General features: G+C 39.9%; 1 protein-coding gene across 2 annotated transcripts in view; it reads left to right on the top strand.

Moving 5' to 3' along the window:
* Positions 1 to 27,264, top strand: part of ST18 (ST18 C2H2C-type zinc finger transcription factor) — a 149,716-nt gene that overhangs the window by 104,919 nt on the left and 17,533 nt on the right. For both annotated transcript variants that reach the window (XM_044424131.1, XM_044424132.1), the window contains 4 exons: positions 10,524 to 10,769; positions 18,039 to 18,151; positions 21,500 to 21,562; positions 23,956 to 24,024. In XM_044424131.1, the coding sequence (XP_044280066.1) occupies positions 10,524 to 10,769; positions 18,039 to 18,151; positions 21,500 to 21,562; positions 23,956 to 24,024 (491 nt within the window). The remainder of the gene's footprint in view (positions 1 to 10,523; positions 10,770 to 18,038; positions 18,152 to 21,499; positions 21,563 to 23,955; positions 24,025 to 27,264) is intronic.

Genomic DNA, 27,264 nt, shown 5'->3' on the forward strand with positions numbered 1-27,264 from the left:
GGTGACTGTAAAATTTTAAAAAAGATAAGCAGGGAGGAAAACCATCATAGAGCCAAGTTATGATATTCTGACTACTAATGATTCCATTGAAAAGAATTATTAGACTATTAAGCTGTGGATACTAGTTGTGATATTTGCTGTGTTGGAGGTGGGAAGAGATGACTTATCTATGTAGTTGTTTGTCTAGTCGATATCTGTATCCATTATACTGCAATCATGTTTCATTTCTGCTGTTTATTATAGCCACAAAAAGTATTCTTGCTTGTGTTATAAAACTGCACTGCATAGGGTATGAAATATCTCAGACCATCCTTCCCTGGGTAAATCAGAGCCCTTGTGAGATTTCTTTGTATCACTGCATGCCATTTATAGCAAGGAACACCAGGAGAACCAAGACTGTTGTGGTGGCAGATCCCTCTATGAACACAACCAGGACTGCTCTGTTTGTAGACAGAGTAGATGGACATGAGGATGAGAAAGTCAGGGATATCTGGAAAGTATTAGAGAATGGCATTGCCTTTGTTGCTTCTTCTGTACTCTGGGATAGATGGATGCAATGTTCAGCAAACCTTTCACTCTTTCTCTTGCAAACATTTCTGTAATGCAGAGCAGCCTCACAGCTATCTATCCACAGAGACTTATTCAGGTATTCTGTACCCAAATAGAGCAAACCTGTGAGGAGAGTGAGTGGTCTTTCCCCTCCCCGTCCATTCTCACATCTGTTACCCTCCACATGTAGGAGGTGACTGTCTTTAGAGGAATGTTTCCTGTATTACTCAGGGCTTTTCGCACAAGCCAGGACACTGGGAATTCTGTTTTCTGGCTCACATGGATTGTCTCCAGAGACACAGGAGGTCCTGCTGTTTATGCCATTGCCCTTCCTAAATACATGTGGGAACATGTGAGAAGGGGCATCCCTGATGCCTCCCTCTCCTCACATGTTTGCTGCAGTGGGCTCAGAACATCAGCACAGAGGTCCTTTTTAGCCTGTTTTTCATCCAGAAGGGCATCCAGAGTAGCTTGCATGCTAGTAAGGGCAAGAACCTGGCTCTTCTGCAACCTTTCATTAAAAGCCATTCTAGTTAAAGAAAAGCCCCTTCAAAGGTACGGTTGTTCTGCACAACCAACTGCCATTCTGTTCATTTTTCTTTCATGCAAAAATCAAAACCAGTTACTTGTGGCCTGTATACCATGAACCAGAATGTTCCATGCTGCCTTTTTCTTACTGCCATTGCATCAGCAGGTCTGTGAGACCACTGATGGGGACAGACTTGTGATCATTGTCTGGCTATTCAGACAACTCTCTTTTTTAGGGCCCAGGATTTGTTGCCGGTTTTCTCTGGGTCCACAGCTTTATTCATGATGTTGGCCAGAACATATTCTACTGCAGAGCTACGGCAGAGATGGTTCCCTCCACCCTCATGTTGAAAAGAAGGCTGATGCCAGAGGCTGTATTCAATTGCTTCCTCTACCTTTGGCTGACCTTAGAAACAGACCTTTCTTGCCAAAGAAAGGTAATAAAGGGACCATACATAAGATTATTATTATTTTTTAGCTGTACACCTGTTTTGCATTTGCCAAAGCACTGAAGGCAATCATAACAACTCATGGTGGCATTTGGGGCATATAGTGCAGGGAGGGGGAGGATGCATCCAGACTTTAAAAAAAATTAAATGGTCCTCATGACTTGTCCTTTGCCAGCTTTCACTTTTGCCAAACTTCCAGCAGGGCACAATGACAACTAGTGGTACAGAATATCTGACGGAAGAATTAGAATTAGCTTCTGGCCAGATCAAAGGCAAGCAAGGTTCAAAGAGATGGAGTAGCCAAAATCATGCACATTCTTTTTATTTGGTTTGGATAGTGATTCCTTTTAGGAAATGGGGATTTTAAACAGGAAAATATATACTCCCGTATTCTCTAGATGCATGTATTTAAACTAAAACAAATTACCATAATTTTCAAAATATAGTCTCAATCAAATACTGTTAAATTTATTTGGTTTTCATTTGATGTCCTGATTGCTTGGAGATTGTCTTCCTGCTTCCCCACACTGCACATGCTTTTTTATTATTATTTTGATTGTAAAGATTTGCATACCATTTTCCCAGAAAGCACCTTCATTCCATTGGAAATAATACCAAAAATGAATTTGAAACTGCTTAGTATCACCTTCCCTTCTTTACTACTTACATGGAAAGTTTTTAAAACCTACTAGGAACATTCCCTGTGTATAAATTAATGAAAAATTAATTCTATTTGTTTTAGTATTGCTTGCAAAGGAATAGTTTAGTTATAATGGATTTTTAAACAGAAACTGTTAAGTACTCCAAACCCAACAGGTGCCTAAAGTGTCCCCCATCTCTAGAGAAAAAAGAAAACCAATTAAAATGATTATCATTGTTTAATAGATTCTCTTTTTGACATGACATTTGTATATCATCTCCTTAGATATTATTTGTTTTCTAACCATCACAAACTAAAATATTACCTGAATGTTGAGGATACAATGGATAAAGAGAGCAATACCACACCTTTCAAAATTTAACCTTAGGGATGAGGGTAGAATCTGTCACTAACTTTATATTGTTGGATCTATTTGTTGCTTTTGCTGGTTGGTTTGATGCATTTTGGAATAAATCTTTTTCTTTTTTTCCCTTGAAAATATCCATGCTTTGATGGATACTTGTTTTGATATCAAAATACCAGAATCAAAACTCTCCAACTTTAACTGAGAAGTTTGACTATTTTTATAGGAGATATTTTAAAATATTTCTATATTTATTTTATATTTCTATAAAATATTTTAGAAAGCATAGGAAACCTGTATAAATCATGTGTTTGTTCACTGTTGTTGTTACCATTGTTTATCCTTCCATATCAGTGATTTCTGAGTTTGTAGTGCAAAATTAAACAAGAAAACCACAATGAATGCTGCTAGCACCTGTTATATACAATGCATTAAAACAACCTCCCCCAACCTGGTGCACTTTTCATATTGTGAGCTTCAACTCTTATCAGTCCCAGCTGCCATGGCCAATGGTCAGGAGTCCAGGGAACTGTAGACTTCTCTGCCATGTGCTTTACACATGGGCTTTCTCCAAGATTTCCCCCCCCCCTCTGCATTCCTGTACATTCTATTATACAACCATAAGGTGGTGATGCAGTGTACCACAACTGCAGAAATACATGGGCTTGTTTTAGCAGGATTGTTTTTAAAAAGCTGATTATCTTTCTTCTAAAAACAGTGTGAAAATGACTAGTAATCATAGGAGAAGCCCTGAAAGATGATGACATTGTATAAATCCTCCGCAAACTGCCATGAGTTAGGAAACATGAATGCACAATAAATGTCTTATTTAGAGAAGCTTGTAGTCCAAAAATCTGCAGGGGGTGCCAGGTTTGGGAAAGATGTTTTACAGAAACACATGTAAATACCCAAGGAAACAAAAGGCAAGAGGAATACAAATAGAGATTTATACACGCGCGCGCACGCACACGCGCGCACACACACACACACACACACACGGTTGCATCTATGTTCTGTTAGTTACCTAGTTACCCTTTAAATCAATAAGACATAACTCATGACTAACTTATCACATTGATTTCAATGGGAACTTGCTTCCTCTAACTCACAATACAATCCTATATGTATCTTCTCGAAGTACAGCAGAGGTCAACAAATCTCACTCTCAGTTAAGTGTGACAGGATTGCAGCCTCAGTCTGGATTTGTCTGATGACAATAACAGTGCCATTTGGGAAAGGATTGGACATGCCTCCTGGTATTGATAAGTGATAAATCATTAATTAAACAAAAACCCTCTTGAAATTAAGTTGGAAAATTGAAGCCAAATAAAATCTGACTGCAGATATTCTACATTTACATATAACTAATAGCCTACAAAATATGGTGTTTTGTGTGTAATGTTTCAGTAGTGTGTCTGATGCATTTAAATACTTAGAAGTAGGTTTCTAAGAGCAAACTAAACAGTCTTCAAATTGTGTATAGCAGTGCTTCTTGTCTTCAGTGTAAGCATGCTTGCTCTGAATAAGGCATTGCTCTGTTATTTTCTTTAACATATCCAAGCTTTGATGGGCACTTGCTTGTATGACAAAATAGATTAATAAAAAGTCCCCATCTTGAACTAAAAAATCAAAGTTGGATTGGGACTGTGGTGCTCCAGGAAGCAGTGTTGAGGGACCAGGGGCCAAGGGTGGATTTAAGCTCCACTGATTTCAGTGGACATTTTTTTAACCTATGTAGCGGGGATGGAATTTGGGAATAAATATTGCCATGGGATGTGGGTAGGAGGAAGAAAGTTTACATCCAGAAGTCCCATAGTCCCAGTCTTAATTCTTCAGTTCAAGTCAATTTGAGGAATACTTAGTCTGACTCTGTGTTATTCAATTTTCTGTGTTGCTGAAAATAAACAAACTAGATGTCTCATCCAGCTCCCATAGGACTTATTTTTCAGAAAAGATTTTACACATTGTTATGTCTAACAGCTGCTTCTCCAAATTCAGCTCTTGTGTCATACTATATAACTATATTATATCAGAGATCTTCCCTAGTTTATTCTATGGCTTATGTAGTTGCCATGCAAAGATATAGACATAAGCAGTACATTCTATCTTTAGACTCTTCATTACTTTTGCCAAAAATTCTGTTTAATGTTTGGGTGTTTCTCTTCTCCCTCACATGTTTAGACAAATGACATATGCATACTGTGTCTTGAATGAAAACAAAACAGAAAAATAAATGGCATGGAATAACTTGGAGAAAAGCATCCATGATGTGTCTCAGTGTTTTGCAGAATGGTGAAGTTTAGGAATGAATCAGAAACCTATCCAGAAATTGTCTTGAAAGTGCCTAAGAGTGCACATGGCACATGTGCGGGCATGCATCCCCACACCAGTGCAGAACAGCCAGAACCTAAATAAAGGATAGCCAACATGCTGGCAAGTAAATATTTTAGGGTGCAATCCAAACAGGTATCCTATGGAAAGCAGTAGGAGCATGCTTGTAGCAGTTGCTTCCATGCTCTTCCCACCCTGCAAAGCAGCAATGTGGGCAATTTATTGCATCTTTAGACATGCAGCCAGTGTTGTACTTTCTGCCCTGACTGTGAGGTGGATAGGAGGGTGCTCCATGCATGAGGTATGAGAATTTTTGCTATGGCCATCTAGGCATGAACTAACAGCCATAGGATTGTGTTTCCTTCCCTTCATTTTAAATAATACATACTGAAAATCCCACCCAGAGAGCCATTTTGGTTAAAGGAGTGGGATATAAATCTAAATACATAATAAATAAATATTCCACACAATAACCATTTTAATTATTCCAGTAGCTTTGCAATTTACTTCTTGATCGTCCATCATGTTCCATATCATAAATCTATTCTCTTAACTTCCTCCCCTTTGTTAGGAGCTTCTGCTGGGTGCACAACCCTACAGATGTCCGGCCAGGGTTCTCTCTGTGGTGGCATCCATCTCCAGGGTTTCCTTCCTAGGCATTTTTACCATGTATCTACTTTACTCTCATGCAGACACCAAGTGCAAGTGAATGATTGACTAAACAAGTCAGCAGCTTTTTATTAAGTTTAGTTTTATTTCCTTTGGAGAGTGATGCTCTGCTGTTCTAGGACTGAGATGTGATCATTTCTGTTGCTGCATCTTATTAGTTCAAAACTGGCTCTTCCCTGAGAAAATCCACTGGACCAGGCAACAGAGTGGGCAAGCCAGCAAACTACACACTCCTACCCACAAGCTGAAGCCCTCCCCACCCCACCCCACCCCACACATTTGGGAGGGTGCTGCCAAGCAAGCAGGGGTGCTAGAAACCCTCCCAGTCACTGAATATGACATTTGCCATGGCAATGACACCAAACAAAGTGCAAAGGGGGAAGTGGTGGCAGCAATGAGGATTTTGACAGCACACATCAGGTGTGTCCCACCTCAGGTGTGAAAGTGGACTTTATGAAGAACTAGTCAAAATGTGGAATGCAATTTTTAAATCATAGTAGGGTTCTTTTAAAGAATAATGTAAATAGGAAAAGGTCTGCAGCCCCATCAGGCAATTAGACCACCTACTGCAGCTTTGCCCATCCTGACTGGTGGCAACTCTCTGAGGCATCAAACAGAGATCTTTCCCATCACCTACCCCTATGAGTCCTTTAATCAGAGATGCCAGGCACCAAGCCTGAGACTTGCTGGCAAAGTACAGGCTCTCACTCTGCCTTTGAATTGAGATGTGCAGTGTGGACAGAACTTTTACATGGAGGTGCAGGAACAATAATCAGAGTTTGTAAAACAATTTCAGCAATGTGTAGCACCTCCTTTCCTGAGAACTTGCAGCAGTTCTTGTCCAGGAGTCCCATGCAGTCTTGGACAGAGAATGGTAGCATTCAGTTTGCCTGCAATCTCAATGCCAGTTAATGTGACTGCTCATGGATAAGCATTTTTTCTAATACCTTCCAACTTTCCTGCAAATTCATTTCTACACATTCACATTTCTACTCATTTGCAAGAATAATGTGATATAGCCCTCTTGGAAATACACAGAGTAACAATAAGACAGAGTAATTTAATGCTCTATGTTATAGAACTCTTGCACCCACATTACCTAGTTCCCCTCCCTTTTTTATTATTTATTTATTTATTTAGCAGACTTATATACCGCCCCATTCGCCTAAGCGAATTTTCTTGTGATGGAGCCTTCAAAGATCCAATATCACACCTTCAGGTTCAGCCTTCAGAAAGCTGTGCTATTGATTTGTCTCTGAGTAGAACTCCATCCAACAAAACTTTTGTTCTGAGAATAGGCAGCAATAACAAAGGAAGGATTTCAAGCTTATATAGATACATTTAAAAGATGGTGATCATATGATTGAAAGGTGACTAGGTGATGGGAAAAGATGAAGACCAGAGAGGAAAAATGACTGTTCTAGAATGGATTTCCTTTTGGCATTCCTGTTACTGCAGCAAAGGTTATGTGAATTTTATACTGGTCTAAATAAAAAGCCATGCTGTAAACATGGATCCATCCTCCTATGAGCACAAGAGGCTATTTCTCTATGACTGAATTTGATTTTGTGTGCATCTGTGAGCTCACTTAAACCCCATCTGCACTCTGTTACAAATACATAACTTGGGTATTTTCTGATCAGAGTTAGGTATGTGCTCACCAGCCCTTGCACATTAGAAGACAGTCTTAACTTGCTAGTGTCTTCATAGTCATATCAAATATGAATTGTCCTCTAACCAGAACTCTTTGGTGCAGCTAATTGATGTTGGATTCTCAACTGTAAGACATGTTTCCTGATACATTTGGACTCATTATTTAATTTGAGATAACTTTGACTGTTTTATGGAATTTGTCTGTGCTTGTCTCTGCCTTCTGAGTAGCTGATATTTTGTCAGTGACAGAAATCTGCACTATTTATGGGTTTTGCACTATAAAACTACTGCAGCCCTGTCACATGGCATCTTCTCCTAAGCCATCTGTTACAGAGGTCTGGCATTTTATGTGAATGTTGGTCAGGCAGACTTAACCCAAGTTTTTTTATTATGAAAAATGTCAGCAACTACAATATTTAGCATTTTACTTTACAGTGGTCATTAAACTTGATTACTTGTAGCTCCATTTCATGGTCATACTTATATATCAACCATGAAGCCAAAAAAACACAAGGGCAATCATGGCAACACAATCAGGGCTTGGAAAGTTCAGCTGGCAGTGATACAGTTAATATCTTGAATTTTTGTAAGTAAGGTTTATTAATGCTGATATAAAATGTATTTGATATTATACAGATGGCATAAGATGTTGTGGTTACTAAGTTATTATCCAGGATAAGCTGTACTGTCAAATTCCAGGCTTAAAACTATCACAGGAGATTAGACTATTTACTAAAAAGGGGCAGAAAGATGTAGCCAAAGCATCTTAGTATGAACATATTAGAAGTGTATTTACTTCCCATAAATATAATAAAACATCTCTCTCTTTAAACTGAGGGATTGAAAATGTGAGTTTGTCATATAAGACAAAGAGTTTCTAAATCACACACACACAGGCAATTTGTTCAATTGTTTTCTCAATTGAGATAACTGGTTTTTCTAGTCCTATGCCAAGCGTTATGTGGACATTACATTTCTTGGCTTACACTGTAACATATTCTTAGAAGAGCTGAAGTTGGAATGAGTTATATCAAAGCAAGTTATTATTTCATCATTTTTTCCAGGAATTATCTTATCAACAATATTCCTTTTGGATGCTGCTAACAGGATTGTCTTTGCCATGTGACTAGCCTTCTTCCAACTGAAACTGTACCAAATGTTTGAAATCTAGACAGGTTGCCATTTGACGACTGTGCGAAGTGTCAAGAAAATTGGGCCTCTTTTTATTGGTTTTTAACTAGGCAAAGTTCTAAACTTCCTCCTTGCTGTAATCAAACAGCTAAGCTAGTTGTCAGGGATGTCTGATGGAACAGGAATGTCATATACCTATGGAACCTCTGGAGATAATATGTTACTAAGCACAACCCAGATACACTTCTTTGCACAAAGAAAGTAGCTCTAGGTAGAGAATTCATTGCTCAAGCATGAGATACCACCAAGTAGCAAGAAATAACTTGCACATGAAGTGTTTGACCCTTTAATTCCAAGCATTTGATCTGATTATTTTGAGGCCACAGAACCCTGCCTTTCTACCGAAACAATGTCACTCAAGGCAGCTATGACCAATTAAAATAGATTAAAACAATAAATTAAAATACAATAGAAAATAACATTTGCGGAAAACAGCACTGAACCCACCAGAACAGCTTATAGGTTAAAGGCTTTCTTAAATAAATCAGTCTTTGCTTGCTGGCAGACAGACATGAATGAGCAATCCTATCCTCCCTTGGAAGGGAGTTCCATAGTCTGGGAGAAACAGATAGATATAGGCATAAAGATTAATACAAGATCATCATTTTTACATGCCTGATAGATAACTCATGCTTTTTAGTTGTTCATCAAGAGGTCTTATTGTAGCACAGACCAAAAACACCATTCAATATGTGTCCAACCCATGCTCAGACAGAAGTATTGGGTGCCTGCTGAGGACTCCACTGCTGAATCTCTGTATTAGTAATAGCTGTTTTACGCTGCAATTTAGCTGCCTTCCCTGAAAAAAGCCAGTATGAACAAACAAACTACATACTTTCCACTCCATATTTTGGATTATCTGATACAGGTCTCCTCAGTGAAGAGTGAGTGAGCAGCTCTTCTGGATGCTTGGAGTCAGAATTGGTACAAATGTGATGGCAAGACTTTATGGAAGCCATTGATGTAGTAATCTGCTAATAGCACCCAATGAAGCTTCTAACAGCATTCAGTGATACTGGATAAATTCCAGGGAAACCTCTCCCTAAAACCTCTTACACTGATTGATGAACAAAGATCATCAGACAAGCCACTGAATTGCTTGTTATTCAATTGTCTCATAAGGCTCTCTTAGTAGAGGTCTATCTTAGGGCTACTTGGAAGTAATTGAATCCAGAGGAACTTACTCCCAGGTCAGTGTGCAACCCTATGCATGTTTGGATAGAAAAAAAAGTTCTATATTGGCAAAGCAATGATGGGAGTTTTAGGACCTTTTTCTGTCTGTAGATGCATTGGACTGTCCTTCAGAGTGGCACCCAGTTGACTAATGCAAAAAGAAAAAGCCTTATCTTATGTGAATGCAGTTGTTTAACTTCTAAATTAAGTGAATAGACTTCTCTCTACAAATCTTTATTTAAGATGGTGTAGCACCTCAAGAACATAACACAGGGCCTAACATTTAGAGACATGATGGCTTGACTTTAAAGCAAAGTAAAGACCACTGAGAAAAAGCATATCTAGCATGTGCATTTGCCTAGTACTATGTTTCTGTGTTTCAGAGGGGAGCACAATCTGGCTCTTTATTACAGTAAACCTTCAAAAATATCTTTATAATTTAAACTCCATTTGAGCTAAAGTGCAAATGTCACTGGTGCATAAAAGACCATTGGGAAATGGTCCTCCTGTGTCTGATTTGTATATTTCTTTCCCATCCCCCTCAGATACAGATGTTGTAATATCTCTACAGTATGGGGGAAGGGGTGGAATGTAATAATAATACTGTTGATGAACTAAGCAGTGAATTAATGCTTTTATCTGAAAGGGGATCATAGTTCTCTGTAAGAGTGAAATAACTAAGGAGATTTAAAGCTAAACTTTAACTTTTTTGAAAAATAAACTGAAGCATCTTATTCAAATTCTGCTTACTGTGTTTAAGCGCAGAAACATGAAAAGAGCATTACTGAGGTACTACTTAAGTCTGCCTAAGAAGTAAATATTAACGGGTGTAAAATCGAAAAGCTGGTTTTAGATTTAGATATATTTAAATAAAAGTAGGCATTTTCAGTTATCCTTTAAAAGCTCCATATGTATTATGTTGCAGCTGTAAATTATTCCCTCTTTAACAATCTCTCTCTTTCCTCTTGCATACCAGGGAGCTGATATAGAAGTGGATGAAAATGGCACCCTGGATTTGAGCATGAAAAAGAACCGCAACCAAGAAAAGCTGACTCCTTTAACTTCTTCCAGTACAACAGTTCCCACTCCTTCCTCTTCCCCATTCAAAACAAGCAGCATTCTGGTCAATGCTACCTTCTACCAGGCCTTGTGTGAGAAGGAAGGCTGGGATATGCCAATCAACTATAGCAAGAGTCAGGGGAAAAAAGAAGAGGAGAAAGAGGTATTTGTTTGATTGTTTGTCAGTACATGGGGAGAAAAACACACACACATCCAATCTAAGAGAAGCATATTTTCCACTATCCACATTACCTATGACAGCTAAATTTTCTATTCCTAAAAAGTAAATGCCAGTCATTTGGAAATAAGTTTTATGTTAATAATTAAAAGTACCAAAAACACTGTTTTTTCCTGTCCAATTGAAAGATGTTCGTAGAACAAGAGATCTGTAACCTGCTGCTGAAAGGACCATAATGAGGGGGTCAACCTAGTCTTCTCAGAAGATCGTTCTCAAGCCTGGAAGCAGCAACAAAGAAGTCAATTTCTTTCATCACTGCTAAATGTGCTTCTCAAAATGTTTGCATGGGAGGAATCATCCTCAGAGGAGGAGCTAGACCTCCCAAAGAGCAGCCCAGATCAGCCAGTTTCAGAAGACCTCAGGGCAAATGGGTGCAGGTCCATCCTTGCAAGGCAGAGCCCAAGCAATTCCTTATCCCCAAGGAATATCTTTGCCTCAAAAGGCAGGCCAGTAGAGCACCTTTGCAAGGTAGCAGTTATAAAGGGAGACATCAAAAGAAGAAATGACTCCTCATAGACCAAGACTGTTGTAAGAAGGCTAAAATGTATCCTAGCTGAGTTTGGAGAGAAGCTCCAGAAGCTCTGGTGATTTAAGCCTAGCCAGTTCCAGTGCCTTGTTTTCTGGAACTTGTGTTGTAATTGACCCTCAGTGCCATTGGCTGTGGACTCCTGCTTGGTTCTACTTCTGAGCCACATAAGATACCTGACTGCTTAACTGTCTTTTGACCTTTGCTTGTATTTTGACCATTCCTACTTTGATTGGTTTGCCTACTGAACTTAAGTCTCTGTATTTAGCCAATTGCCTGTTTGTTGTCTTGCCTTTTGGGTTGCCCTAATACTGTACCTGATTCAGGCAAAGCAGGACATCTCCGATGGTGGTGGAAATGAGAGAAGGGCCTACCCCAACGATGTTAAAATAAAGGAAGACTTCAGGTACTTAAGTGGTACAAGGTGTTATAGGACATAACCAGCACTTTGAATTGTGCCTGGAAACAGATAAATGCCCAGTGAAGCTGCTGTAAGATGGGAGTTGTGTACTCCATATAGTCAGTTGCAGTATTCTGTACAAACTGGAGCTTTTGAATAGTTTTAAAGGCAGCCCTGCATAGAACATGTTACAGTAGACCAAACAGGATGCAACTAAAACATGCTACCATGGCAGGATCAGACATCTCTAGGAACAGGCCCAGTTGGTACATAGCCTCAGCTGTGTAAATGGACTTTTGGCCACTGCCAGAACCTAAGCATCTATGCTCAGAGCTGTTTAAAGCTCAGAAGGGATGAGCAGTTAGAGGATTCTGAAGTCTCAGTCCACCATTTTCTACCTGGATCTTCCTGTCTTTCTCCCCAAGGTATTTTCCCTTCAGTCTGGTTCTGAGAGAACCAGGCAAGCAGAAGGCAAAAAGTAATGCAAAAGGGGGAAATGTAGCACATTCTGCCTTTGAAATTGTAAAGCTCCACTGCAGGCTTTATACATAACTGCTTGAAAGACAGATCTGCTTGGCCCTCAGGCCAATTTTGATCATCAAAGAAATCAAGCAAACATTAAAAATATAAGCCACATCCCATTCATTCCTCTGTGTTTCTCACAAAGGCACTGGAACACAAAAGGAACATCAATATGCATGTGAACATGGAACATCAATTTGGCCTACAATAGAGTTTCACTAGAAAACAAAAATGCAGCTGTGGGTCTATGCCCACCGCTCCATAAATAGGACAAATATTTACATAAAGTGAATCATCATTTGTAAGGGATACTGTACTAAATTATAATTTAAAACCTGGTGATTTCCTTATTTTTGTTATGCTCTTTTCATTTATATGTTTATTGAGTGTTGGCAGTATGTTTTTTTATTTGTTTGTTTGTTTTCTTTCCCCCTCTCTCTATCTTTTTGGCCATGTTTTCCTCATGAACACTGTTGCCAGAACCAGGCAAAATGGAGTGTTATTTGGACTTGCTCTTATGATGAATAATCAGCATCGGGCCCTTATAATGCCAGTTGAGTGACACTTTGATAAATTACCAGGCATCAGCATTGTTTATTCAGATTTAACTTTCTGTATAACTTAGGAACAGTCCACACAAAATGGCTGCTGGGGAGCCCATATTAAATATTTCCTTATGATGGTATTATCTTCCAGCAAAGTGTTTGTAGCCAATATCTCACAATACAGAAAATCAGATGATAAACTTCTATGCCAGTGTACACTTTGAGTGTGTGTGTGTGTGTGTGGGGGGGGGGGTCTTCAGTAGCATGGAGACAAATGTCCCTCTTCCTTTGGTGTGCTCCTGCCACACTAGTACCTTGCTGCTATCACAGAGAACAATTTAAAGCTATACTTACTTGGTAAGCGTAATATGTATTCTGCTCCTCAAAACCCTCAACAGCAGCTTTGATTAGACTTGCTGTATTAATATCACACTCCCAGAACCTGCTTAGGGGGTCAAATGTCATGTTCACAGCAGTGCAGCTAGTAATTAATGGTCTTATGGGGTCCTCCTTAGATGGGCATTTGTACGATTTCAGTTGCAGTTGCATCCTGTGCTTTGAAACTACTTCTGTATTTCCAATGCATTAGAATAACAACAGCAGCAATTATGACAGTGTTTTCCAACTCTGATTTAAAAAGTAATACACTGAGCATTACTTTTACACTTTTACAATTTAAACTCATTTCTAGTAAATTATAGTACCACTGTGTCTCCAGGAAGACAATGGAGTTTACTTCTGCACCTGCTGTTCTGTGGTAGTTATTTGGAAGCCCAACTATAGCTGCACCACTGCATGTGAAAATGATATCATATGAAAATGACAGGAAGTATGACTATCAGGAAGGGGGCAAAGCTACAGCAGGTTAGCTGAAACATACAAGCTATTTGTAGATATTATCGGAGCACTACATATGAAGCATGAGGAAGATAAGCCACTTGGCTTATAGAGGCAACTAGTGGAGCTTTGAAAGGAAAGGGCAAGGGCAACCTGAGCTTCTTTCTGACTTGTGTTGGGATAGTAACTGTAAGCAGAGATTAGCAGGTATAACATATAGGTATATCTCGGAGGGAAGTGCCTCAGCTTCATGAATCTTCTGCAGTGGTCTTGTCCTGGTGATGTTGGAGAGTGTTGTTCATTGAGTTATAGGCCTGTAAAGTGAGTCAACTGTGGAGCAATATTGGTGTACAACCCAAATTTCTGCAAGTGAAGTTGTCCATCCCGGCGTTGATAAAGGCCCTGGATATAGACGTACAACATACCCAATCGATTCCAGTTGTAATAGTAAAAACCTCTCAGTGAGTTCATCAAATAAAGCTTTGGATCTTAGTATCTGGGTGGGTGATTATCAGAGAACACACATGCACGGGTGCACACACATACTCACATACACACACCGGTCAAGCTTTTAACAGATTCTCTGATTCTCTTTGGACCGATTCACCTTTAAACTGTGCTGATTCTCCAGAAAGAGATACCTCACATGTTGCATAATTATATCCATCACTCAGACCTGGAGAGCTCAAATCTAAACTCCCACTGAACTCATCAGCATTACCCAGGATCCTTTATCTTTTTCTTCAAGGACCATGGTAAAATGGTCCTTGAAGGAAAGAAATACTGCAACCACGTGTTGTAATAAAGCATTGGCTGCTGTCTGAAAGGCCACACACAGTTCTGTCTCCAAGCCCTGGCATTCCAAAATGTCTAAAGGAACTGTCCCACCTTAGTGCCCTCCAAATGTGTTAGGACAATAGGAATTGTAGTCCAACACATCTGGAGGACACCATTTTTAGGAAGGCTCTTGAGAATATGATTCAATTTGCATGGGTACACATTGGCATTTGTCCATATGCTATTGTTCAGGCAAAACTATTGCTGAAATGTCCCAGGCATCTCACAGAAGATTTCTGACAGCTGAGAAATGGGTCTAAACCTACCTATTTTACTATCTAAGAGAGAACAGTACATGGCACCTTTCCAATCTCTGAGTCTACACACACGATGCCCAAAGATTGTTTGGCACTAGAGACAGAAAATCTCCAAGTGTCTCTGCCCATCCCTGGCTGTAAAGTTATCATTGTTGTCATTATTTATAACTTGTTGAAGATATTTGATCATAATTTTGGCGTGCAAAGATAGAATTAAAATATGTGTTGTTGTTGCTGTTAAATAAATAACGATTTCCAGCCCTTTGATGATACTTAAAATCAGCCATTGCCTCCCTCTACATAATGGTAGAGCCAGTCTCAGCTAACTAGAAAGCCTGATCTTGCAAACCTGACTGCAAGACACTGATTATACTCGGGGTGGGTGGGGTGAGGGTTGTTTATTAGTTTGCTTCAGGGAGAAAGCCCTTGGTGTGACTGAAAGGTTTGCAACAAATTGAGGGGATCTATTCAATGGTATAATGGTGAGCTGAACGAGGTCCAAGTGGTCATCATTTAATGGCCCTGGATACCAATGCTTTGGAAACCTGTAAGAATACTTCATATTTATATGGTGATTTTGAGCATTCAGAGGATATCACATGTAGCTTCTTGCCCTGATCCTTATGGGAACTCTGTAAGTGTCCTGCTGTCTTTGGTGAAAAGATGGAATGTAAAGATCGTATCTAAAATAAATTTCATTTCTAAACTAAAAATAAACAGAATGGGTTGCTTCAGGTGACACAACAAGCCATGGAGAAATCTTACTGTTGTGGATCTGTTGTGTTGTCCAGACCCAGTTCCAGAGTTCATGTATGGTAGGATAACTTTTCTGAAACCACAGAAGAAACCAATGGCGGGTTTCAAGGTTGCCATCCTTTACCACTTGTCTCATTGCCTAGTCCCAGGATTGCCATTATACCATGGAAACACACAGGGGAAGAAGAGGGGGAGTAACTGTGAAACTGTTTTTCTTTTGATAGTCTCTGTGGGGCTGCAGTGAAGGTACCCTTGGGAGAAGAAAGAGAGGAATCTGTCTCAGAACCACAGTGGACCAATCAGGAGGAGACCAATGTAGTCCATAGGGAAGAGTTGAGAAAGGACAGGGTTTTGCTTGCTGGGACTACCAGAATGCATGATAAGGCAGGGAGGGTGGAGTGGAGAACACATGCTTCCAGGTAACTGCATAACTAGCAAGTCTGGGCAAAAATCTTCACACCATGGAAAAAACATATGATCGTTTGCCATGTTATTTGAACCCAGCCTATAAATCCACTGTTATCTCCCATTTTGCACATAGAGGAACTGAGTGTGGCAGGCAAAGAGAATGCTGCCAAGTGAGTTCATGCTGGGGGCGGGGACCTTAAAACAGGGACTTTCTGATTTGTTGTTGAGTCTGCACTACATCAAAAATATCTTATAGAGACATCTTGCTTCCTTTGTAGTAATATTTCTCTATAAGCTCAGGGGTACCACTCTGGATAAACAATGTATTCAATAATTTAAGTGGCTGGAAGTAGGAATGTATAATTTCAGAAATTAATTCTGCCTTCATTTCATGAATTGTCAGGTGCCCTTCATTCCAACATCTACCCATTGATAGAACAGGGTTTTATACAAATGCATTGGCACACATTAGCACAAATTCATGGCTGCACAAATTCACTCTCCCAGAATTACGCAAATCCTCCCCCAATACACAAATCCCTGAAAATGTGCATTTTCATGTTACTGTCTATGGGTGAAAAATGCTCATTTGCAGTTGGTAAAGGCTTTAAAATCCTATTTTCCTATGATTGAATTGGCATAAAATTATGGAAAGTTAAAAAAATGGTCTGTATGCCCATGAAATCTGTGCTACTCAGGAAAAACCAGTTTTCTGTGGAATCTATAGGAACATGAATCCATTTCAGATTCCTTTGACATCCTTGGCTGGAAGTGGCTTGCAATCACAAAGCATCAGAGCTTGCACAATGTTAGTAGCATTTCCTTTGTCACTTGTTCAGTATGAGTAACATGACCTATTAGCAGAACAGAGCATTTTATGATAGAAATATAGGCAGGAACAAGTGGCCATGAGCAAATAGACACATCACTGAAACACAGCTAGGTCACCATGCTCATCTTCATGTCCTTGACCCCACAGCAGAAGAGAGCTTTCCAGTTAACTTAAATGAAGGAACCTAAAAAAGGCACGCCTATAAATTTTGATCTGAATAATTTTGTCTCTAATACTTGTCTGACACACATTTATTCCAAAGAATACTGAATATAGGTAGGTTTTTGGAGCAAAGCCTTAACAAATCAGGCAGGTACCTTTGTCCCTGGGAAAAGAGAGTTATTCTGTCTAGCTCAATATTATTGCTATCTGATTCACAAGCACAACAGTTGGTCATTTGCATTGCTCATTTCTAGAAAATATCATCTCCATCATACACTGACAAAAGATCTGTCCAGATGCCCCTTAAAAATAAGTCATCCTGAATTTGGAAGAGACTCTTAATATCTCCAAAAGGAAAGTGCTGAGAAATAGCTGGAGCTGTCAGTTTAGTTCAATTGTCAGTTCTCCAAAGATTTCAGGGTTTAAAATGTTTAAAGTGCCAGATGCTATTATCTGTTATTCATGTTGTCATTGTGGTTTGGTCTTTGCAGAAATCAATATAAGTGTCAATCTGTACATTAATGATAATTTATTTGGGTTTGGAGTTTGGTTTCGTAGGTGGGGGAGTTCCCATGTGTGCATCAGGAATGAATAGACTGGCAAAGTCCCAAGAACTGTGCAGTTACTTGATCTTCCAAAGAACCCTCTCCTTGCACACGCATATACACAAATGCGGTTCAGGAGACCACTTTGGAAACTGAATCGAAGGCAGTAGGGGGATGGGGTCCAGTGTTGAAAGGAAGTTGAACAAGTAAATGTCCTGTTTGACCTGGACAAGTTGTTGGCCTCACCATATTTTAGCTGGGTCCTAGTTTCTCTCCATACAAGACATCTGTGTAAACATTTATAATAGGAAGGCTTCCTGCATTAAAAAAATGCTAAGGCTTATCTTTTAAACTGCCAATAACATCAGTTTCAGATATAAAACAGTTTTAGCAGTCTCTCTCTCTGTGTGTGTGTGTGTGTGTGTGGAGGGAGGGAGGGAGGGAGAGTGAGCTCTGGAAGTTTTCAGTAGTATCTGTTTACTCTGAATCAACTGAACATTTGCTAGTAATCAGCACTGAGTAGAATCTAGAAACACATCAGGATAACAGTCCTTTTATTCCCCCCAGAAAGATCCTGCGATCTGTCCTGAAAGTCTGGATGAAAAAAAATATTCAGATGTTTCTGTCCCTAGTCCAAAACCTAAGGTCCATTCAAGAGATCTCAAAAAAGAACTGATCACGTGAGTCAAAAAATGCCTTATGATGTTCTTCCCAGTATCCTTATAGCCTCAAGAAATTTATGCACTGTTGATCTTTCAGACTTCCAAAAAGTTGGACCACATGACCATTACATAGTGTACAATGATGGATGCCAAGACATCTTTCCCATTTAACACCATTGTTGAAACCTCTGTTTAGACTTGCAACAATATCTTCCTCTGTCTCTTGGCCTATTTTGTTTTCTAAATTCAGGATCTTACAAAATAGAAACACCTGACAAGCAGTTGATAGACATTTTGCCAATAGAAGGGTCACACAAGCAGTTGCTGGTTTGTTGCATCTGTTTGTTGAAGCTATCAGTCTAAAAGCACATTGGTTTGCATAGCACATTGTGGCTGGAACCACAATAAAACAAGAAGAATGCGCTATAAGGTTGCAGAAGTTCTTATCCAAGGAGAGTCTAATATAGCAGTCCTTTAAGAACATGTCCCAAACACAGTATTTTGCTATGCGTTAAGTTTCACAGGATGATTTAACAGTGATTGTCTCTGTTATTTCATTCCTTCATTTATGCAGCACCAAACACATTGATGTCAGTCTTAAGTCTGGTATTTGCTCTCAAGATTTAGAAGCATTAGCTCATCTTGATATTACAGTTCTCATGAGTCAAATTTGCTTTGACATGTCTCTAAAGGCTGCTCACAAGATTGTGTCCACACTTACAGATCTTACATTTTAGCATTGCCTTTTTTCAAGAAAATAATGCTTGAATATTTTCAGTAATGACAGGGGGGTGTTAATAAATTTATTTATTTATTTATTTAGACAACTTATATGCCACCCCATCACATGAGCCTCGGGGCAGCTTACAATCATTAAAATCCCATATAAAATGCAAAAAAATTCATCAAATAAATAAAATACATAAAATAAAATTTGCAAATGAAAAATTATTATCACATAGACACAGATCCTTTTAAAAGCTCTATTGCCATGCAATATTAATTTTCTAGTTTCACACCACTGTTTACCATCTTAATCTTAAATTGGACATAATCTCTTCTCTGTATGCTTATATTTACTGCAAACCTCTTAGGAAATGTTAGAGCATCCACAGGACTTGTTTTTCACACTGCATGTTGATGGGCACCCAAAATGTGCTTGGCTACACAATTTAATTCAAAAACACTTAAGCGTCACTGTATCAAGGCCCCAAAGGTAACACTGAGGGCAGGAAACATTTGTTAAATATCCACTGGCAGAATTGGTAGTTAGTGAGCAATACAAATGGCTCCATCATGAAGAAGTACCTATAATGACAGTAGCAATTGTAAAGAAAAATTCTAGCTCTGAGGCTCAATTGCAATGAAGTTTCTTCATTACAAATATAGATTACATATTTTGAAATATTAATAGCCTCTCCAATGATTATATTATTCGAAAGCAGCTGTAAGACTCAAAATGAAATAAGTTGTCTCAATGATATACTACTATTTAAAGGAATATTGTGCACTCTGTGTCTATTTTTAAAATATTATTTTGGGGTTATGTTGGGAGGATTAACAAAGAGAATAATTTTGCTTCAAAGGACATGAATGAAAACAGTAGCCTGGGTTAAAACACCTAATAGAAGACAAAGAAAGGATTTTGAAAAAGGTGACTGCTATACATAAGCTTAAATATAGCAAATATTCTTACTATTAGATTCTCAAAGGCAATGGAGGGAAATGTATAGAAAATTAAAATATTTTAACCAAGAAGTAAGGGGGGAAAGTACTTGTAGGCCCATTTGGCAATTTGAAAAACATTCCAGGGCCTTTTCCAGGATATCACAATATGCCTGCTGCACAGGAAAGCATCAGTCTACAGTCACCTGCCTTCTTTATTTCCTAAGAATGTTTCTGAGCCCCAATTGTGGCCCAGAGAAATGCACAGGAAAAAATAGGAACAACTAGAGGCCCTCATTTTGCTTTGATGCATTCCCACTGCCAGTAACAATTTTGTTATTAAAAATAAACAAATAGGAGGAATAGGACAAGCCCCAAGAAAGTTCTCCAATGAAGGACTGGTGCCTGTATGTGCCACGTTGCCCATGCCTGGTTTAAGCCCTTTGTCAGAAAATGGCCTTCTCCCTGTATTTATTACATTTCTATATTGCTCAGTAGCCAAAGCTTTTTGGCAGTCAAGAGTCCTCAATGTATCTGATTTACAACCCTCAACTCTGTTGCCTCTTTAGGAAGCAGCCATTCTCCCTGTACAGAAATAAGAATCACAGTTATGCTAATGGTTTATTAAAACAGAAATGGTTTATTAAACTAGGAATGAGCATTTTGCCCATGTATTCTGTCTACCCTCCCAACCTTTCCCCTCAGGATCATGGTTTATTAAACCACAGTCTCTTGTTGTAGCTGAACTATGAATATGAGGTTTAATTTATGTTTATAAACCAGGATCTGAAACTAGGTTCAGATCTTGATGTCAGATTCTGTTGCGTATACATAAATTAAACCACGGTTTCCTGGTTTGTATGTAGAAAGCTTAATAAACTGCAATGAACATACTGATGATGGGAATGCAAGGGAAGGGGAGTGATGAGGACCATATACATGACATGACCTTTCATAAGCAACAGCATACCTCATCAGATGCTATGTATGTGGTCTGTTCATAGCCTAATGAAATAGAGTTGACTTACACACAATTTAGGACTGCAGGTGGCACAGTGGTTTAAACCACTGTGCTGCTGGGCTGGTTGATCAAAAGGTCGCCGGTTCAAATCTGTATAACGGAGTGAGTTCCTGTTGCTCCATCCCAGCTTCTGCCAACCTTGCAGTTCGAAAGTATGCAAATGCAACTAGATAAAAAGGTACCACTTTGGTGGGCAGGTAACAGCATTCTGTGCACTTTGGTGTTTAGTCATGCCGGCCACATGACCACAGAGACTGTCTGCGGACAAACACTGGCTCCCTCGGCTAGGAAACGGGGATGAACACTGCCCCCTAGAGTCAGGCATGACTGGACGTAACGTCAAGGGGAAACTTACCTTTACCTTTTTACACACAATTTTAAGATCCATGGAAAGGATGGGGACTTCAGTTTTCACAAAGTTATCAAAATATTCTGTAATTAAAACTCATCCTTACTAACATAGTAGCATTGAATATTATTAATAGTACTAATGGTATTATACCACTATGTGGAGGCTGTTTATGTGTCTTTAGTATATTACTACACAATTTGCACACACACGTGCGCACACACACACACACACACACACACACATATGGTTATTTATTATGTGTTTCAATAAGAAGTTTACTGCAACAGTTTGTGTGTGCTTGCAATTTCCCTTCATTTTATTTCCTTAGGTGTCCAACGCCAGGTTGTGATGGCAGTGGTCATGTGACAGGAAACTATGCATCACACCGCAGGTAAAGAAAGAAAGAACAACAGTAATATGCAGAAATGCTATTAGGGATGTTTTAATAGTACTGCTTATTTTTGTGTGGCAATGAAAATCTGTTTCCAGGCCTAATGAAAAGTGCTGTTTTTTTTTTTTTTTTTACCTTTAAGCCAGAATGGTTTGGAGTCAGGTTGCCAGGAAGAAGGCCTTCTCCCATATCTATTTCATGTGGGGTCTGCCACCGTGTTCTCTTCCAGTGGCCACATATAGTATCTTGCAACCAAAAGCAGGAAATAGTGGGGACCCATCTTGTTTTTGTCTCTGCTGCAGCTTTTTGCTGGAGCTTATTCTTCCCTGCAAATCTGTTACACTGCTAACTGACAGCAAAAAAAGAAAGGTTGGGAGGAAACCCTGGTAGGACTCTTCCTTGTTGGACTTTAGCTTTACCTAAACAAGTGACTGCATTCACTTAGGGTTCTGGCTTTTAATTTGTTTGCATTATGAAAGTATCAGAGCTATTGCTGGATCTTCCAGGAAGGATGAAGCAGCTATAGTCCTGTTCTGGGCTGCATTATTCTTCCTTCTGTTACCACCATGACCAACTCTCTTATCCATGTAGGAACACTGCCTCACACGTTAACTTACCTACTGGTATATCCTACTCAAATGATGCCCACAGTTCCAAGTTAAGAACATAAAAGCATGTCATTCATTCACCATATGTGCCATCTCTGTGGGAATGCTCCTTTCTGGAGAGGTTGAGTAAATACCTATATCATGTCAGGCAGAGAGACAGAGGGTTACCTGCCAATCATGCACAGTAGATGGGATGAGTTGCATGGCTACTAAGAGGAGGGCCTTTTCTGTTCCAGTACCCCAGTTGCTGGAATAAGCTCAGCAGAAAGACTTGCCTGGTGCCAGTGTTGAGCTACCTGTGGTGCCAGGCAAAGACCTTATTTTCCCATGTATTTCAGTTTTTCAGCCATTTGCACTGAGGCTAGGTTTTGGTTTTTATATTGTAGTTTTAATTTTAAAAATAGCTCTTACTGTGTTTGTATTTATGGTATTAATTGTTGTGGAACACAGAGAGGGCTCTAGTTACTGGCACTATAACACTACAATAAGCAGGCAAGCAAACAAAAATGGAAAGCAAGTGCCCTCATAGCCTGAAATTTGTACATGCATCAACAGAAATGGCTTTTCAGCAATGAGTTATACCAACTTCCTTCCTTCCTTCCTTCCTTCCTTCCTTCCTTCCTTCCTTCCTTCCTTCCATCCATGCAATGCCCAGGTAACAAATGCTCCTGGGATAGTTTGTGATTACAAAAACATCAAAACTACAACCAATATGATTTTAAAATAAAAAAATTAAGAGATACAATCATATGGCCTCCCTTCATCACTGGGGCAGAGGGGTTGGTTTCTTTAGATTCTGGTGGCCCCCACTCACCCCCCCCCCCCCCCCGCACAAGCTACCATGTAAAGAACCATGCTGGCTATCTGTCTGAGCACAGGAATATACCTCCAAGAGCTGGAATGGGGCATGCCCCTCCTCAGTGCTTTATTCAGAAGTTCAGAAATGGCCAGCTAGATAAAATGCATGGCATGAGATACAGTGGAAGTGGAGCCTACTGCCACCACACCTCATTCCATGCCTAGGATGCACATGAGCCTCTGAGGACAGAGGCTTATATGCAGCAAGGTATGGGTGCAGGGTATAGGATCACACCCTCAGAATATTAAATGAAGTTAGTATCAGAGCAACACACTCAAGCTGAAATGTCACTTAGAAGAGGAAGACCTTATCCTGGTGGATCTTTCTAGAAAGGGCATTCCACAGGTTTGGGTTTCTTGGTTTTGACTTAGTATAACCATTGCTCTTTCTTGCTTTTTTAAATGCACTTCTGCTGCTCAGAAGCCTCTGAACTTGGAAGCTTCTAAGATTCCTTTACCATGATGGGGTGAAGCTGGCAGGGTGAGAGAAGTAGCAGAGACAATATTTGCCTCTCCATCTTCAGTGTGGTGTGGTGGTTAGATTGTTGGACTGGGCACCCATCCAGCCTATCTAGCAAAGGCACAAAGGAGCAGGAGGGGAGGAAGCTGACGGAGGCTCAGGACAGCATGAATCCCAGCCTCTCTGATGGCCTCCCTTCCATGTCCACCAACATACTCCCTTTATTCCTCCTCAGAGGTCTTGGAAGGCAGAACACACAGTTCTTTCTATACCAGTTGCCAGGGAGCTGGAGAAGGCTTTGCTTTTCAAAGTTGGAGTGGTATCTTCAGCCTTGGAAAGTTTTTTTTCCAAGCAATGATCCTTTGTATACTCTCCCAGGGTCCATAGGATTGCTCCCTAATTACATTTTTATTGCTATTTTGCTATAGCATGTTCAAGGAAAATGAGTTTATATTTGTTTTCCCTAGTGTTTCCGGCTGTCCATTAGCTGACAAGACATTAAAATCCTTGATGGCTGCCAATTCTCAAGAGCTTAAGTGAGTATTCATTCAATGTGAGACTATCTTCATTTGTTTAAATCACAAATATCTCTAGGGATATTTGCTGTTCTCAGTCCTTGTGGGTATTTGATGCAATTTCAATTGTAGAGAGGGAACAAGATTACACCTGTCATTGACCTTGTTGTCATCTCTACTACCACCACTGCAGGAATATTTGACTCCACTCTATTTTATTGAGTTATTAGGTGCAGTCCTATCACCTCTGCCCTCAGTGCACATAAAATTCATAACTCAAAGTCTTCTGTACCTCCCCAAGAAAGCCATAGAAGTCAGATAGCAGCTACCACTGCACCTCATGCCCTAATTTTCATCTAGACAGCTGTTTTAGGCCATCTAGATAAAGCACCAGGAAGTGGGAGAGAACAAGGTTGGGATTCCCATAAGAATTGACATAAGCCTTTAGTCTCCTCTCCTACGTGTTTCTGGGCATGCCCCTTTTCCTCCCCAAGGTGCAACCTCAAAGGAGGGAGGCAGCCTGCCCACTTCTGGCTGTGAGAAGGTAGGCTGGACACTCAGGCTTCAGAGGCCCTGCCCTGAGATGACTGCTATGGCCAGCAGACAACATCTGGAGGCCATAGGATTGTGTCCTTACTTACCTACTTATCTTCTATCTCACCTGTCTGTCAGAAATGACACTCAAGACAGTTAACACTAAATCCAGATCAAAACCAACATCTTCATTGAGTCTTAAAATAAAAACAAACAAACAAAAAGCAGAAATACAATAAAAGAAATAAAGTGCATTCCATGAACCTTTCAGTAGCAGCCAGGCTTATTTGCCAAAAGTTGTCTGAATAAAAACATGCTTGCTTACAAGTGAAAGGACAAAATGAAGGGGTCAACTTACTCTCCTTAAGCAGGAGCTTCTAAAGCCTGGATGCAGCTGCTGTTAGGACCTCAAGGGCCTGTCCAGCTCGTGTTGGAACCACATACTGTATACAGTTCCAGTTTTCCAGTGTTCTAAATTATGTCTTGGTGTCAGAGAGGTGTGAGAGAGGATATAAGTGAAAGAAAGAGAGGAAGGCGAGAGAGAAAGAGTGCATGAGAGAAGGGGACATGAGAGAAAAAGAGGGGGACACAATAAAGAGAAGGAAAAAGAGGGGAGAGAGCGAGAGAGCGAGAGAGAGAGTGAGAGCAAGCATGCATGCCTTTGGTGTGCTCTACCTCTGTACACCAGAAAGGACATAGGGATCTATCTTTTAGGTCAAAATAAATCCAAAAACAGAGTAAAAAGTGAAGACTTTGCTCAGACATGGGATGTATTTACACTTGGAACCCTGGCACAGTTCACTGGAAGTGGGTATGCAGGAAAAAAGAAAAAGCTGCCAAAGCCTGAGTCGCAGACTAAGTCAAGTTACATTTGGGAATTAGCGGATCGAAGGTGTAAGAACTGACATCCAGATGAGAGCTCCAGGAACTTTGGAAGAGCATCTCCTAGCAAACTTTACTGATTGAGTTCAGGGCCTAAATAAAGTTACAGACTTCAATTACATAGATTCACAAATGATTAGGGTGGTCCTGAAAGGACAAGTTCTGGATGCACAAAAGTCATGGTTCTCGTGTTTACCTGAACAAAACATGGTTTATAGTCTTTCACCCATCTCTATTTTTCCCCTTTGCACTGGTGGAATCCCACCAGTGTGAAAGGTAGTGTGATCATAGCTTCTCACTGGTAGAAGCTGTTGCTGCACTAGCATAATCTTTCTGAAGCAACAGAGGGTTATGCTCTACTAGCCAAGGAAAATTGGGAGCATTCCTATCCAGTGTAGTGAGCATCACCTGGGAGAAAGGATCCTACTGTTAGGTAGAATCTGAAGTAAATGTACCACAACATTTGGGGGGGGGGGGGGGGTGGATGTGTGCATGTGTGTGTTTTTATGCCAGCTGGAATATCAAGTCGTGCAAGAAATCTGGGTCTCACAAAATACCCAGTCTGATTTTTAAATCAAAGTACATGGACTAAGCTTTCAAATGTGTTTATCCAAACCAAGCCTGCAAATCTTTCCTTTTTATCCTTTGCCACTAGATGTACTCCTTTGAATATGATTGAGGCAAGCATTAAATCATCAGATGAGTCTATACATTACACAGTCAAGTCACAGACAAAAGGGTGCATATGCAGGTACTTAAGAAGGCCTGAGTAATCTGGGCATCTGGCTTTGTTATTGAAGAAGACGGCTGGCAAAGCACTTGCCTGGTTATCGTTGGGAGCATTTTGGCTGGCGAAGAAGCTTGGATGGTCAAGGCTTCCAAAGATGCTGGACAGAATTCTGCATTCATCTTACTAATTTGTAACAGAGTTCTTACTAATTTGTGATGAGGAATGCAGGCTTCTTTCCTGAGGGTAATGCTTCTGTTAGACAGCTAATCTCATTTTCCCTGCATTCCAGCTGCAACATCTAGCTACTGGGGAAATGTTTTCACCTCTATTCATATCCTAGTACCCACTATTGCAATCTTACACAAGGTGGCCATGCCACAAGAAGCTATGAAATGCTGCCTGTAGAATTGCTGCTGCAAAGCTAGAGACTTACTCCCATCACCGCCATTTCAGTTTATGACTGATTTTTATAAGGTGTGCACTGCCTTTATTTACCAATGAAGCCCATCACTTCTTCTGTAACTCTTTTAAAAGTATGTCCATGGGGGAGAGGACAACAATTATATTTTATTTATCTGTTGATGTGAACCACCCAGAAAGCATTGGCTGTTGGGTGATATAGAAATATAATACGTAATAATAATAATAACACTACCCTTTTCTCTCATAGCAATGTCTAAGTATTTTGTAAACATTTTCCCTTTTAAAATATTCAGCTTCTGGAGGATTTCAAAGACGTCAATTTCAGCACATCTTTTTCCCCTTGAATGTTGCAGACAAAATCTCCATGTTAAAACAAAAAACAACCACTAACATACTTGGTTGTTGTTTACCACCAACGAGACCATCTCACTGAATTTTTTCTGGGTTTGAAATATCTAACACTTATACTTGGCCCAACATTGGAATGGTTTGTTGGTTTGCATTTTTCAACTTCTTTCCATCACATATATGGTTTTATGAACTCAGATCTGAAATCTGGAAACCCCCAGACAACATCATCAGGAATGCAATAAGACTTCCAAATACCCCACCCTACCCATACATCTCCCACCATGTGCCCCCTGCCTACTTGCTTAGTATTGCCAAGTGGCAGCAACAACAGAGAAGGAGAT

Source organism: Varanus komodoensis, unplaced genomic scaffold (genome assembly GCF_004798865.1).
Source record: "Varanus komodoensis strain SLA01 unplaced genomic scaffold, ASM479886v1 scaffold14_1, whole genome shotgun sequence".
Taxonomy (NCBI): Eukaryota; Metazoa; Chordata; class Lepidosauria; order Squamata; family Varanidae; genus Varanus; species Varanus komodoensis.